Here is a 16,188-nt window from a genome sequence, read left to right as displayed (position 1 = left end):
AAGTCATGTAGCTTTTCTTCTAATAAATTAGCCTGGTGAAACTATTTCTAACTTTTCGTAAAAAGCTTGTCAGACCATCTTTAGTGGGGGTTTTATGACCCAGTTTCTAACACATATATATTTTAGAAACAGTGCAGAAGAGTTTCGTAGAGATGAAACTCTCTCTACTCCTATAAAACTCTTTATCATCTCTCTCCATTAATACAGTATCACATCAACATATTTAATGTGTATGAAACTCTAACGTAACTCTATTGAGACTGACCTTAGTTGCTCCTAGAGCACATAGGTAGCGGCATGTCCCATGTAGCCTGCTCATTTGTGATGGTACATAGTTCTTCGTGTGGATGCAAAACATAATGCTTAGGCCCTGTTTAGTTCCCCATTCAAAATTTTTTCATCCATCCCATCGAATCTTTGGACACATGCATGTAACATTAAATGTACATAAAAAAATAAACTAATTGCACAGTTTGGTTGAAAATCGCGAGACAAATCTTTTAAGCCTAGTTACTCTATGATTAGCCTTAAGTGCTACAGTAACCCACATGTGCTAATGATAGATTAATTATGCTAAATAGATTTGTCTTACAGTTTTCTGACGAGCTATGTAATTTGTTTTTTTATTAGTTTCTAAAAACCCCTCCCGACATTCTTCCGACATATCCAATGTGACACCCCAAAAATTTTTATCTCCAATGCCTTAGTAATTTTCTAGGTAGTGGAGTCTCTAAAGGTGGAGTCATAATTTTGATGCTTTAGCTCCAGCTTCCACGGTGCTAGAGCTGAAGCGGCTTCCATGGTGCTAGAGCTAAAGCGGCGCCAAACACGACCTAAGATTTATATAATTGTGTAGCCTCATGTTCATGTTGATCACCATTCTTTTGTGGCGTGGCAATTTTAGGGCCCACATTTATCTACCCTGTTCAATGAAGAAGTAAATATATCTACAGATGGGCGACGATACGATTTTTTATATAAAATAAATTTAACACAACTGTGGATGTATTCATGGATATTTTTCTCTAAAATATCTGTAATAAAGTTGTCTATACTATATGTACTTGGTTGATATGGGGCCTGCTTGGTTGGGTTTCAATAAAATTAAGACAAACCTATAAACTTTGGCTATTAATTGGTTCATTACCAAAAAAATTGGCACACCAATATTTATGGTCAAAAACATGGCAAAACCACTAGAAACTTCTTCAATCTCATAAGAGGAAAAAAAAGGATCACTACTATGTCATGGCACTCGACCAATTGCATTCTTACATTTTTTTGTCCTAATTTTGGCAAGCCTTCATTCTAGCAAGTCATAATTTTGGCTTGACAAGTTTTGGAACCAACCAAGCAGTTAGGCTCATAATATACAAAGGCATGCAACACCATTTTTTTATTTTTCAGTAGTATATAGTAGAAGGAATTGTGTGGTCTTTTATAATGACACACGGCTAAAAGGCTCTTTTAATTGTGTGCCAAAAGAGTACACAATATCAGCATCACAAATATACCAAAGTTATGAACAGCGTAACAGGCAGGGATGATGATCCATGGCGAGTTGAGAGTGCGACCGACCGGGAGCTAGCAGTACAAAGCAAGCTACTACTAGACCATGCAACGCAAATGGAGGCCGGAGCTGGTCGATGAGCTTAGATCTTGCCGCGCGGGCCCGGCTGCGGCGGCTGCTGCGGTCCCTTCTTGATCGGCAGGAGGTCCGGCGACGCCGACGCGCTGACGTAGGCCAGCAGGGAGCCCCCGCCCAGCAGCAGGAACTTCAGCAGCAGGCCTCTCTTGGTGAACGGAGCCGCGAACGTCTCGAAGAACTTGCTCTGGTGACGTGAAAAATAAGAGGTTAAAGTTAGGTTTGACAGCCCATATCATTGTCCTAAACGATTTCTTTTACGAGAGTATGGAAGAATAACTGCAGGAAATTGGATGAAATGGAAGCATCACCTGGAGCGGGTTGTAGGGCGAGGGAGCGTCGGAGCCGTAGAGGTCCCACTGCCCGGTGGTGTTGCCGATGTCCTCGAGGTCGAAGTAGACGCTCTTGTCGCCGTACTTGGCCACGACGGCGGCCCTGCGGGTGGAGCGGCAGGCGGCGCGGGCCGACGACGACGGCCTGCTGGCGACGGCGAGCTTCCTGCCGGAGATGGAGCTGCCGGAGAGGCCCTTCACGGCCACGGGCTGCACGGAGACGGCGGCGGCGAGGGAGGCCATGGCGCGCGCACTGGCTGTTGTGTTGCTCACTGGTGTCCCAGTGCGTACTACGTGCACAAACTTAATTCGGTGGAATCGTATCGTGCTGAGGATTTTGGGATTTGTTTGGGAGGTTGTGGCCGCCTCGCATGGCGCGAAGATGCCCGAGAGACCCATAGGGAGTGTGCCACGTGGCCTGCTCTGGATAGGCTTATCCTCATCTCCTGATTCTGCTGCCAGCTGACCTGGCAATACTTACCAACATGGAGACCCTTTTTTTTTGGAGGAATCTGCTTGGGCTTGTCCAACCGCCTTACAGGCCAAATGGGCCCAAAACCTCTGTTGGATTGCACGCCGGAACAGCCCATGAGCGACTCGTCGACAAGGTCCACACGGCCCACGCTGCCCTGTACTGTACGGCGCCCCGGTTGGTTGGCCCTGGTAGGCAGCGTGCCCTGGTGATGACGCAGCTGGCCTGGAGCGACGGGACGAGCCGCACCCGCACCTCCCCGTTCGTCTTCCTCGTTCAGGCCGAGATCCACTGCTCACTGCACCGAGCCGAGAGCGGGGGTAGGCGGGCGCGCGGGCGATCACCGACGCCGACGCGGCGCCCCCACGCGCCAACGGCCGAACGCACTCTCTCCCTCCTCTCCGTCCGTTGTGCTCCCTGACCCAACCCAACCCTACCCTACGCACTCCTCCCTCCGGCTGTCCCGCAGCAGCTACATCTCCCCTCCCGCCTCGCCACTCGCCACAGCGCGGCGGGAGCTCGCTGAGCTGAAGAGCTTCCCTTGCTCCGCGGTCGCGTCGGCTCGGTCCCCTTCCCCGCCTCACGTAGTCTGGCGCCTGGCGGGCTCAGCTGATCTGGTCACCGAGGCGAGGTTGCGGGGTGTCCAGATCCCGCTCCCGCCCGCGCGCGTGGATAGGGTGTGGCCGGTGGATCGGCCCGAGATCTAGGGCCGCCAGGTGCGGTGGTGGAGGCCGTGAGCCTGTGGTGATCGGAGTCCGGGGACTGGGATGGCGTGGTGGTCCGGGAAGGTGTCGCTCGGCGGCCTGCAGGACATTGCCGGAGCCGTCAACAAGATCAGCGAGAGCGTGAAGAACATCGAGAAGAACTTCGACAGCGCGCTCGGCCTAGAGGAGAAGCGCGACGATGAGGAAGGTACGTACGACACGGGGCCACTAATGCTGCAATCCTCTGTCCTGCCATTCGCCTAATTCAGTGTATTGGGGGTGCATTGGTGCGTGGTTGCCTGTGTATTAACATTGTAACTGTTGATATGACACTGTGATAGGGTAGTCAATGGTGTTAGTGGTTATGTCCAATTGATATTTGACAGATCCTTGTTTGTGGAGAATGACATGTGTTCTTTGCTTATTGTGACTGGATTTTGACAAAAAAAAGCGCCTACCACCTGTTCAATTTCCACGTGTAGTCAAAATTCAGTCTATTATAGTCTGTTCAATTCTGTACTGTTGATTGGTTTAGGCATCTTTTCAAACTTATGTCCTCTTAAAAGTGTTGGAACTGTAACACTTTTTCACTCTGTCTGAATTGCTGATATATGTAGGATTGATTGGTTTAGGCGGTTCAAGCAATGGCTTTATGCATGCCTGTTTTTCACTGATTGCTAGTGCTGGCTAAGAGCTTCCCAGTGGAAGTATTGTATTTTTGTTCACATGGCCATCTGGATGCTCAAATAAAATGTTTCGTTTTTTTGGTAATGCAGCATCAGGATCGCGGACATCCAACTCTGATAGAATAGGATTCTTCAATCCTGTCATGGCTTTCATGGGACACAATGGTGAGGAGGATGGCACTGAGGTATCAGAAAAGCCACAATCTCCAAAGAATCTGTCAGCAGAGGAAGAAAATCATAGCACCCCAACTAAGAAACAGATATCTGAGGTAGATCCTTCTGAAGTATCAGGAACAACATCTCCAAAACAGCCTTCAAAATCAGAAGAATCTCATAGTATCTCCAATGAGTCACCTGTTTCTATGGCAGATGTTTCTGAGCAGTCTATGATACCACAAACTCCAACACATCCTTCAGTAGCAGAAGAAAAAATTGATGTCTCCACTGAGGCACCTGCATTAAAGGTGGGTGATGCTGAAGCGCCAGAAACATCACAATCTCCAGGACATCCTTCAACAGTGGAAAAAAACCAGGACCATGAAGATAGTAAACATTCTGGTCCCAGTGATGAATCAGAGCCAAATCAGCTTAGAGAGTCTGCCGGAGACTTACCTGATGGTAGTGCATCTTCTTCGTCGCCTACCAAAATAGATAAATCAAGTGACACCGAAACAGGGGAATCTATTCATACAGGAAAGGAAGACACATCTGATGGGAACGCCTCTCAGTCACAACCAGCAGAATCCACGCTAGCTAGTCCAGATAATATAACTGAAGCTGACGACAAGATTGCTCAAGAATATGATGCCCCAAAAGAACTCAGTAGCCCACAGGAGAATAGCGATACAGTAGACAGAGTTACTCATCTTGAAGTCAAATTACATGATGGCAATATTAATACTGAAAAAAGTGAGGATGAAAGGAATAAGATGGAGGCAGGGGAAGCATCTGTTGTTGTACAGGAGGATAATGTAATGGAGCAACCTGAAGACTTAACGTCAAAGTCCATAACTGCAGTGCATGATTCACATTTGCAGAATGAGTCAGTGGTCAGTTCGACAGATGTACCTGCTGGACTTGGGGGAGTAGGTCCTGCAAGTGATTTTACAAAAGAAGAAAAGATTCCAGAATCTGTTAGAAGCACAGATTCTCAAATTCTGGGCTCTGTTGTTTCTGTCGCTGAGCTAGAGAAATTAAGACGTGAAATGAAGATGATGGAAGCTGCATTGCAAGGTGCTGCAAGACAGTCCCAGGTATCATTTCCACATGCCCAAATCTGTGTGGTAGCAATTCAGTTAAAGCTTGTGGAGTTGTACTCTATAAAAGGTACTCCACATGGGAGTGAACCTTTTAAATCTGTGAATTTGTACTTTTCTGTGGAAAATAAGGGAAGCATTTTAGTAATTCTGTATAGTTCATGTTTTATAATTGTTGCATGGACATTAGTACAGTTGAAACATTTAATAGGTCCTGGTGCCATTTGTCATTTGGTTTCAACATACGCAGCTCTTTGATCGCCTAACAGCATGTAATTCTTTCCACAGTCCAAAGCTGATGAAATTGCAAGGTTGATGAATGAGAATGAACAACTAAAATCAACAATCGATGATCTCAAGGTATGTTTGTCAGCATATTTTCCATATTTTGCCTTGCAGCCGCAGTTATTATAATGTCTGAATTTAGTACTTCCTACTAAGTTTAGTAAATAAAACTATGTGAAAAATAAACAAGATCAATGTTGAAAAAGTATTCTCTGTATCAATCATTAGTGCTGTAGAGCACTACCACATTTTAAATTTTTTGATTGATCGGTTTCTGATATGATCCAGAGTAAGTCATCTGAAGCCGAAATGGATGCACTTAAGGATGAATATCACCAAAGAGTAGCAACTCTTGAAAGGAAGGTGAGGCACATAACCACTTTCTTCTTGTTACAAGATATTTCTATTGCCAATTGGTGATTGCATATGGCTTCCAGATTTGGTAGTAGTGACCATTTCAAAGGGGTAGGTATACAATGCTATGATTTGGACATGTTATTATGTAGCGTCTAGTATTGAGGATTTATTGGACATGCTACGATTTAAAAGGGGTAGGTACACAATGTAGCGGCTAGTGTTGAGGATTTATTTGGCTGTTCATGCATTTATTCTAATTCAGTTTTGTTCAGACAGTGTTTAATGCTAAAAGGAGAAACAATAGTAAGATGCATTGTTAAGATCATTAGCATGTTTTCAAAATTAGAAAAGAAGAGATCATTGAAATGCCACAGCCAGAACGACACAAGTTACTACAACACCTTTCTGTGTCTTTTTCTTTCCTTTCTGTTTCCTGGGTCAAAGTATAGAACTATTTTCTTTTGATGTGTTTCATGACATCTATACATCATCTTATCCTCATGCGTAGGGTATAAATTTTATCATTTGTGTGCCTTGATGTATATAGGTGTATGCCTTGACCAGAGAGCGTGATACACTAAGGAGAGAACAGAATAAAAAAAGTGATGCAGCTGCTCTTTTGAAAGAAAAGGATGAGATCATCAATCAGGTCATGGCTGAAGGTATGTAGAACCTAGTATATATTATTCTTGTTCTACTATGTTTATTGTGAACCAATGTTAGATTCTCATTATTCAAAGAACTGTCCCATTATAATGTCGTGAATATACAAACAATTATTTCATTTGTTGAAATTCTGATGACCCGTTCAAGCACTACTGCACTAGTACCACCATATATTGCATCATATCGTGATGTCCCTTCTTATTCTGCTTTACTCCAGATGCACAAATAGGTGAGCAATCTACTGACATCAACATCTTGTTTTTATTAATAAACAGGTGAAGAACTATCCAAAAAACAAGCTGCGCAAGAAGCTACAATACGAAAACTGAGAGCACAGGCATGGACTAGAACTCTACGCTTTGTTCAGATGATAAAAATGCCTTCCTCAGTATGACTAATTATAGTACTTCTTTCGTTCTTTTGTTGAAGCTAGATTCGTGAGCTTGAAGAAGAAAAACAACGTCTGAACTCAAGGATCCAGGTAAAAAAGAATATTAACTTGGTATATTTAGTATGATCCAAACCAAGTTCTTTTGCTGTTGATGTTGGTGATGCAATGTGATTAAATTCTGCTTACCTTTTGGAACATCATGAAAAATGTGTACCTTTGCTGGATTTCATAATATGAAATCAGTTTTCCTTTTCCCCCTCCTTATGACTTCTGTTTTTGACGTGATGCAGTGGATACCATTTAAACTGTGCTTCATTTGTATTTCATGATAGTTACAATCAAACAAGCTTACCAGGTTGTTTGCAGTTTTGTGTTTTAGTTGCAATTAAGCTTCCCCCCCTTATTATCTTTAGATTAGATAGATGGAGCAATGTTAGTTTGGCGCCCTGAACAAGATGTTATGTTTCGTTTAATTTTCTGTCCACAAAAGTAAGCATGTACTTGACAATTTATGACTAAGCAGGTTGAGGAGGCTAAGGTTGAAAGCACTAAGAGAGACAAGGCAGCAACTGAGAAGTTGCTTCAAGAAACAATAGAAAGAAATCAGACTGAACTTGCAGCTCAGAAGGAGTTCTACACCAATGCTCTTAATGCAGCTAAAGAGGCTGAGGCATTGGCTGAAGCAAGAGTCAACAGCGAAGCCAAAGTTGAACTGGAGAACCTTTTAAGAGAAGCTGGTGAAAAAGAAAATATGCTGATTAAGACAATCGAGGAGTTGAGGCATTCTCTCACCCGACAAGAACAGGAGGTAAATGTTATATCCAGATCTTTTCTCTTAACTGTCAATAGAAGTAAGACTGTAGGAGTACTTTACTTGTGGACCTAAATATAATCTATGCCATTTAGTTATTTGCCTCAATAACAATGATCTATTTGGCCATCTACCTTGTATAGCCGTCTGATGTCAGTTTCATTGATTAACTGTTTCTTTGTGGTTGTTTCAGGCTGCTTTCAGGGAAGAAAGACTAAAAAGGGACTATGATGATCTTCAAAAGCGGTATCAAGTAAGCAAGGCGCTTCTTTGTTAACTGTTGTCAAGAAGTAAAATGGTAATGAACCATTTCTCACTTTCTTCATTATTTTATTTTTTAATACTTCAGGCCAGTGAACTTCGTTATAATGAACTAGTGACACAAGTTCCCGAGTCTACTAGACCGCTCCTAAGGCAAATTGAAGCAATGCAGGTATTGGTCCCCTGTATTTGGCCTTTTATTAAAACTTGTTTCATGTTTCTTTTGTTGTTTGTTCTTGGTCTATGTGTCGCACTTCTGTTTTATTTCCATATTGGACTTGTCCGCTTGTATTGCTTTTTCAGTTAATCAATTGCATGTTAATATTCACAGGAGACAGCTGCTCGAAGGGAAGAAGCTTGGGCTGGTGTGGAGAGAACCTTAAACTCTCGCCTTCAGGTTTGTAAAAAAAATATCTTGTGCATGAATGCAATGAAGAAAACTTGAATTATAAGGTTTCTGTCTTTTCTTAACACATCATGTATAATCTGTTGTTTTGCTTGAATATGCAGGAAGCAGAAGCTAAAGCTGCTGCTTCAGAAGAAAAGGAGCGGTCTATAAATGAGCGACTGTCGCAAACTTTATCCCGGATAACTGTTCTTGAGACCCAGGTTGGTGTATCAATTTCTAGCAAAACAAAAATATGCTAATATTAGTGTTAAAACCTCACTTTCAGAGTTACAGTCAAGTAATTTTTGGGGTGACTATTGAGTCATGCAGATTACAATTCTTAGAACAGAGCAGACACAGCTGAGCCGATCTCTTGAAAAGGAGAGGCAGAGAGCATCTGAAAGTAGACAGGAGTACCTAACAATTAAAGAGGAGGCAGCAATGCAAGAAGGACGGGCTAAACAGCTCGAAGAAGAGATAAAGGAGCTTAGAGCTAAGCACAAGAAGGAGCTGCAAGAAGCTGCAGAACACAGGGAACTGCTTGAGAAGGTAGTTAATTGCGATAGTTTCAGAAAAAATAGTTGGACCACCTATGTATGTTATTAGTTTTAGGACTGTATGAAAGTGATGTTTTCCTGCCAATTTTGTTAATTTCTCTAGAATTTATGACTTAGTAAAATGGTTAGTTTATGTCATATAAAACAAACATTGATCTCTGGTATAAGCCTTTTTTAGGACCATTGTTTTTTTCTTAGTCAAGCAATTTTGTTTTATGTCATTGATCATATTGTTGCTACTGAAAAGGTCATAAATGATCAGATCAGTTTAAGTTGCTTGTTGGTACTTGAATAAACATAATTTCAATGTATGTGATATTTTCTTTCATGAATTACAGGACCTTGAAAGGGAAAAGGCTGCCAGAGCAGAAATTGAGAAAACATCTTCCCGTGAAGCACCTAAAGTTCCACTTCCCGATCAGACAAGTATGCCTTTTATTTTCATACCAATTAATTTAGGCGAGTTAGACCCAACTTTGCCTCTCGTTGTTACCTTACGATTCTTTTTAACTGTTTCCTATTTTGCTCTTTGAAGGAAATGCCCCTCTCAGGAAGCTGTCTAGTTCTGGCAGTATAAATAGCCTAGAAGAAAGCCATTTCCTTCAAGCATCGTTGGATTTATCTGACAATGCTTCATTAGAGAGGCGAATGTCTTCAGAAAGTAATATGTCGTATTATCTGAGGACCATGACTCCAAGTGCTTTTGAGTCAGCACTTCGTCAAAAGGATGGAGAACTTGCTTCTTACATGTCTCGCTTGGTATGTATAAGCATCCTTCTGATATTTTTCCTCAAACTGTTTAGTTAGCACCCCAAGTTTTATCACCTTTGTCTCGCTGGTAAACAATCATAGTAAACTTTTTGATGTGGTAGTTGATTATTAGAACTACGAGCTGCAGTAATTACAAGCTTGCAAATTAATTGATGAGTTTTCTTGTAATTAAGTTCATTCATGTCCATAAAAATATCTTTCACACAGCTTTTTTTTTAAAAAAAAAAAAAACTGACTTTGCAACTTCCAAATTGCCAGACATGATTTGGCAACATTTTTTTTGGGCCTAAACTGTTTTCTCTCTCTCTGTGGATCAGTTGTTTGTGTGTGGTCGTACACCTATACCTCCCACGTTCAAATACTTGTCGAGGCAAATTGGGTGTCAATTTTCTTGAAATAAAAGCTTCCTTGTTCCTCCTGGTTGGTCTAGTTTTTTTGTTCAGTGTCTTCCTGGCTAACTTCTACTGAGCAGTATCTAGAATTTAGCAGGGAAGTTATTGGCACTTGGCAGAAAATGATATCTGCTGCCAACCTGTGCCCCATCTTGCACTTGTTTAAAAATCCTTAGCACCTTCATATTCATGCATCACACACATCTTTCATGTTCAGAAGTGAAAATTATTCCTTCGGGTGGTCTTGATCATATTCTGATAAAGAAATGTTCCTACAATATTTGAAGTCATATGTGCTGGGCTGCTGGCGACCTTTCTAGTTCTATTATTTCTTTCATACTTTTTATTATAATATTCATTAAGACAGCAGTCACTCAAACTTCATTATTCGTTTTCATTTATCATTTTTGTTACTCGGATTTGATCTGCGTCTTCTTCTTGGAAGTAATGTTGTTGTGTGTTTCAGGCCTCGTTGGAATCTATTCGGAATTCACTGGCAGAGGAGTTGGTGAAAATGACAGAACAAGTAAATCCTGACGATCTAATGAGTGTTTTACACCTCTATCTATATTTTTGTGTGCAAACTGAATTGAACTTTTATGCAGTGTGAAAAGTTACGGACGGAAGCCGCAGCTGTGCCTGGCTTAAGGGCTGAATTGGAAGCTCTGAAACAAAGGCACTTTCAAGCTCTAGAACTCATGGGGGAACGTGATGAAGAGGTGTTGCTCCTATGCTACACATCATAAGCTTCACTAATAAGCTATACAAAGCACCCTTGGTTTAACTGCTGTGTTTCTGTTTACATGTTTTTCGGGGTACTTAGACCAAACTAGGCTTAAACGTTATTTGGGTGAACTCTGCCAACAAGCATAAGCTTATGAATATTGCATGTTTATCAGTCAGACAAAAACTAGTTTGTTTTATAGGGTGGGGAAACAAAACTTTTTTCAGTGTAGAGGGGGTATGAACTCAAGCAAGAGTTAGGCAGAAACATTGGTTAACATTTAGGTAAGCTATAAGCTAGATTATGAACAATGGTTGTAACAACATACAGTTTGGATTTCGAACACTGCAGTTCAGTTAGAAAATAAGAAGTGATCTAATTTATTCTATGTTTTTGAAATAATTTTTACTGTGTAAAAATACCTTTTATTATATGCTTACTTTAATTTGATGCTGTTTTGCAGTTGGAGGAGCTAAGAAATGATATTGTTGACCTAAAAGAGATGTACAGGGAGCAGGTCGATCTTCTTGTTAGCCAGGTTTGAAGCTTGCTTGCCCATTTATTTTATACCTTCCATTGCAAAGGCCTAAAGTGTTGTTGCCCTAAACCCTGGTTTTATTTCTTAACAGCTCCAGGCATTGGGTGCTCGTGTATAGTGCTGGTAAGGATTTGTCGTGCCATCTAATTCTTGTCCAGTGGTCGGGCAAGGCAAGACAGGTCTACGACTTGAGCAGGTTTTCTTTGAAGTTTTGTGACCATACAACGGCACTGAAAATATTCCTTTGTATACATCTAAAGTCTAAACACCTTCGTGGTCGGGTTTAGGATGATACGTTGTTGTATACTAGATGTAGTTTCACAGTTTTACGCGCATTCTTTGTGATTTGTTTCCATTGAAATGTATGAAAATTTGAATCCACTTGCAAGTGTCCCTCAGAGGAATGCAATCAATCAATAATATCGAGAGCTCTTTTTGTCCCTTCTTGTATGTTGCCAGTTCCATTCTTGGAGATGATGTGGAACTGTGGAAGGCAATAGTTCAGTTCCTTTTATCGCTAGTTTTGTTCTTTGAGTTTCCGTCCTTTTCTCTTATTTCCTTTCCAATTGTTAGTTTGTAACCAAAGATATAAAGTACAGAAATTTCGTTTGAAATGTATGAAAGATTTGTCATGCACTCATGTTACAGCAGTGTAGTGCGCAACTCTACAGAAGGACAAAGCCGAAGCCACGCTGTAGTACTGCCAGCGTTCCGTGCCGAGGCTCCTGACGCGCGACGCTAGCGCGCCAATCTTGGGCCGGACCACGAGCGCCAAGCGCACCGCAGCCTTGACCACGGCGTACGCGGTGACCGCGCGCGCCAGCCTCAGGTCGGCCGCGGCCGAGTCGGCGACGCGCGCGGCCAGGCCCACGACCCTGCGCGCGTCGGACGCGGCGATCGCTAGCGTCGCGAGCAGCGCGCCCACGAGGGAGGCCAGCAGCACCAGGGAGACGGCGACGAGGAGCCCGCCGGAGAAGACGCAGCCGTAGAGGAGCGCCACGAGGAGGAGGCCCAGGTGGTGCGCCATCGCGTGCCAAGTGCCAACGAAGGCGGCCGCGGGGAGAAGGCCGTGATATAAAGTGATAAGGAGAGGAATCGTGCCTTTGCATTAGGTTTGGGATCTCTCGTTGCCGGCATGGAGCGTTTGGTATGCTTCCAACGGTGGCAACTGGCAAAGCGTCGGGCAACCGAACTTTCAGGTTCCCACCCGTCAAAGAAACTAGCTCTGCTGCACCTACAGCTGCAAGATGCAGAAGCGAACACAAATACTCCCTCAATCCTAAATTACAAGTCATTCTTAGAATTGTGGAGAGTCAAAGCATTTTAAGTTTAACCAAAATTTTAGAAAAAAATTAATTAATGAAGAACCTAATGATACTTAGTTGGTGTCATACATATATTATATTACCATATAAATTTGATCAAACTTGAAATGTTTTGACTCTAAAATTCTTGTAATAACTTATAATTTGAGATGAAGTAAATAATACTTCCTCTATCCTCAAATAAATCAATTAATAGAATCCATGTCAGTCAAACTTTTTTAAGTTTGAACATTGTATAAAAAAAGTGACGACATCTACGATATAACATGACCATCTTGGAAAAATCTAATGATACTATTTTATACCATAGATCTTAGTATTTTTTTTATAAATTTGATTAAAGTTTAAAAGTTTGACTTAAAACAACTCTATCAATTTGGTCAAAATTTAAAAAGTTTGACTTAAGACAGCAAACCAAAGGGAAAAGGAAAAGCTAGTCGACTCATATCCATACTCAGCTCAGCAGCATTGAGCACTTGGCAAGTAGGAACTAGCGCCAAGCCAATCCCCCAGTCTCCCGAAAATATATCATAAACAGCGAAAACATGGACCGCCGGAAAATTTGGCAGCTGATTTTGCATGCAGGGCAAAAGCCACATCAAAACCAAGGATAGAGACATAGCGACACAAGTTCCCAACATTAGCAAGATAGCACTGTCGATTATTCACAAGGAACGATACCAATTCTCTGTCTACTAAAAGCACATAACAAGCTAAATAGTTATTTGTTGCTCATAAGCAAAGGCCAAAACAGCCTGCTGATACGATCAGCTCTAGTCGTCAAAAAGGCTGAAGCCCATTTCCCCATCCGACTCCTCGTCGGACTCAGGCGCCTTCTCTTCTTCCTTGGGAGCAGCTGAAGCACCAGAGTCAGCAGCAGCAACCGGGGCAGCAACAGCGAACTTGCTTGGATCCTGCAATTCAGCAGCATCACAAAATTAGGATCGGACCATCTCAGAGAACCAACTGCAAATGTACACTAATCACTTCAATTGCTGCACAAGTGATAGGCTATGCACAAAGAAATATCTCTACAGAACATTTCTAAGTTTCTCGAAACAAGCAGCCAAAGCAGATCTATGCAAGGGCTTCAGTCACTCAAAACAATTCCAACGCCACAACTGTAAGGAGCAAGAGGGGTGGGTTACCTTCAGGTACTCCTTGATCTCGTCAGCGTGCGGGTACGAGTAGTCTGTCTCCACAGCAACAGCAAGCACATTCTTGTACCCGTTGATGAACATGTGAGGCGCAGCAGCAAGGGTCGGGTACGAGACCACCAGGGACAGAGAGGCAACCATGGAGACACCAGCGGAGAACTTCTCAACCAGGTCCTCCTCAGTCAGGTCAAGCACCTCGGGGCTGAAGACTGACCCATCCTCATAGACATTGACGATCTGAAGACCGTATGAGAAGGGGCGGATACCCAACTTGGCGAGCAGGGCAGACTCGGATGAGCCCACCTTGTCACCCTTCTTGATCAGCTCCACGGGGGTGATGATTTCCACAGTACCCTTGTTAATCTTGGTGGGGATGTTAAGCACCTGAAACAAACAATAGAGTGAGAAGTAACCATCACGTAACTGTTAGTGTTACAGAGATGTATTGCTCGCTATGCTCACCTGGAAGAAAGAGGTCTGAGAGGGATCCAGCCCAGTGTTGCCAGGGGAAACAACGACATCAACAGGAGCTACAAGCCCAACACGAGCAGGAGCCCCAACCTGTGGCATAACACAATGAGAGTTATGTCATTGGTATTCTAGATAAGCATTAGATCGACAGTGATACTATGTCTGTAATAGCCCAAATCCTGCTAAATAACACAAATACTTCAATATAACGTGTCTAACTAACGACATAGAAAAATAACAGAAATTTGTAACATGAACTGGGAACTTGACCTCGTTTGCCTCTACCAGAGATGTTTTTTTTCACAACCATGAAGATGTTTTTTCATAATCATGAAGCTCGTCGGTTAATGACATGGAGCCTTCCTAAACAACTGCTACAACACAATGGAGTTATGGAGCACAGCTGACCACAGCCTTCCTAAACAACTGCTACAACACAAAAAGTAATGTGACCACCATACGGATCACCGATTGAATTATCAAGTTCAAATAAAATAATTAGTCAAATAAAATAATCAGTACTGCCAGGTGTTCATCAATCCTGACAATTCCACGTCAATCAATTTTAGATGTAGTACATAAACAATACGACAGAATTTCCATTATCAAATTTCGCAAATCCATATTCAGAACAACAAGTTGCAGCGGGGATCAACCAACCATGCATACTTGTACAACTCGCAATCTTATCCATTAGAGCAAACAAACCACACTGACAGGGAAGGAACAGGAGATGCGAGGAAAGTCGAACCCACCTTGTACTTGGCGACCTCCTCGCGCACCTCCTTGAGGTCGCCCTTGGTGAAGATGAGGCCGACGTTGCCGACGAGGAGGTCCATGAGCGGGTCGAAGGCATTGTTCCCCGTCTTCTCGGCGTAGACCTTGATGCATCGCCTGATGAGCGTGTTCTTCCCCATGAGCACGATGGAGTCGCCCCTGAGGCCCCGGCGGATGTCCTGGAGCTGCTTGGATCCGACATTGTCGGCGAGGGCGACGAGCACCTTGGTGTACTCATCCAGCAGGGCGCACAGCTTCTTATCGTACGCGATCTTCTTCTCCGCCTTGGTCCGCTTGATCGCCATCGCTGCAGAGGAAAGCTAACCCTAACGAGTGGAGGACGGACCCGTGGAGTGGAGATAGATTAGATACAAAGGAGGAGGAGGAGGACCAAGCCTTCAGAAAGGAAAGGCGGACGGCTTTAACCTAGGCGATCGGCGGCCGTGGGTTTTTGTAGCTTGTAGGGACGGAGGCGAGGTCGCTAACTAGGCTGCTATTGGGCTGGGTCTCATCAAACCGACTTGCATGCAGGCCTAAAGGGCCCACAAATCATTCTCTATAGACACTAGACTTATTTTCTAATTATTTATTTGGAAAGTCATTTAATTAACTAAAATTTGTTATCTATATGTGTATCTTCTAATAGCTTCTATGGTCATGTTTAGATCTAGAGGCTAGAGCTAGTTTGCATTAGTTCACGCTGAACTAGCCTAAAAATAGCCAACTATGAGGGCTAGAGCTAGTTTTTTTTTTTGCAACTAGCCCACCCAAAAAAATTAACCCCTCCAAAGAGGTGATTATTTGGGCTAGTTCTGTTGGACCCACAATAATTCTTTTTTTCTCCAACTCAGGCCGCACGGGATCGACCTTATTCTCTTCCCTGGCGATCAATCCGCCGTCACACCGAACTGTCGTATTTATTGTCATTCTAACCCTTGTATCTAAACATGTCTTCAACTAGAGCTAGTTTAGGGCTAGTCCTAGGCTAGAAACTAACTCTAACCTCCAGCTGAGCAAGAGTATCCAAACATGGCCTATGTCTAATGTATACTGTGGAGAGTTCTCCTTGCTAGGTCCTTAACTAACGAGAAACCTAGAACAAAGAACGATGATATTTAGATATTTTAATTGAAAAAAATGTTGGATAGTTTTCAGTCTCTTTGTTATCTTGCCATTTCTCTGCCTTTCTTGGACAAGGAAGGTGTGTCTCTCTGTTTCCTAT

General features: G+C 42.9%; 3 protein-coding genes across 3 annotated transcripts; 1 reads left to right on the top strand and 2 right to left on the bottom strand.

The window, feature by feature from the left end:
- LOC8063584 (photosystem I reaction center subunit VI, chloroplastic) lies at positions 1,370-2,320 on the bottom strand. The gene is made up of 2 exons (XM_002440192.2): positions 1,957-2,320; positions 1,370-1,832 (listed from the first exon to the last, which is right to left on the bottom strand). Exons 1-2 carry the CDS (start codon positions 2,218-2,220, stop codon positions 1,653-1,655), a joined length of 444 nt encoding a protein of 147 aa, XP_002440237.1. The 5' UTR covers positions 2,221-2,320; the 3' UTR covers positions 1,370-1,652.
- Positions 2,687-11,676, top strand: LOC110429999 (golgin candidate 5). Its single transcript, XM_021446784.1, has 19 exons — positions 2,687-3,361; positions 3,930-5,092; positions 5,384-5,455; positions 5,669-5,743; positions 6,285-6,399; positions 6,679-6,740; positions 6,837-6,884; positions 7,318-7,602; positions 7,799-7,858; positions 7,955-8,038; positions 8,198-8,263; positions 8,377-8,475; positions 8,585-8,803; positions 9,150-9,237; positions 9,347-9,570; positions 10,441-10,500; positions 10,580-10,693; positions 11,162-11,236; positions 11,328-11,676. Exons 1-19 carry the CDS (start codon positions 3,217-3,219, stop codon positions 11,352-11,354), a joined length of 3,081 nt encoding a protein of 1,026 aa, XP_021302459.1. The 5' UTR covers positions 2,687-3,216; the 3' UTR covers positions 11,355-11,676.
- On the bottom strand, positions 13,110-15,405 carry LOC8063582 (60S acidic ribosomal protein P0). Its single transcript, XM_002440190.2, has 4 exons — positions 14,945-15,405; positions 14,181-14,279; positions 13,710-14,102; positions 13,110-13,475 (listed from the first exon to the last, which is right to left on the bottom strand). The coding sequence occupies exons 1-4, from the start codon at positions 15,269-15,271 to the stop codon at positions 13,335-13,337; spliced, it is 960 nt and encodes a 319-aa protein (XP_002440235.1). The 5' UTR covers positions 15,272-15,405; the 3' UTR covers positions 13,110-13,334.

Source organism: Sorghum bicolor, chromosome 9 (genome assembly GCF_000003195.3).
Source record: "Sorghum bicolor cultivar BTx623 chromosome 9, Sorghum_bicolor_NCBIv3, whole genome shotgun sequence".
In the NCBI taxonomy this organism is placed as follows: Eukaryota; Viridiplantae; Streptophyta; class Magnoliopsida; order Poales; family Poaceae; genus Sorghum; species Sorghum bicolor.
Note: the sequence above shows the minus strand (reverse complement) of the source record. Positions and strands in the feature narration are given on the sequence as shown.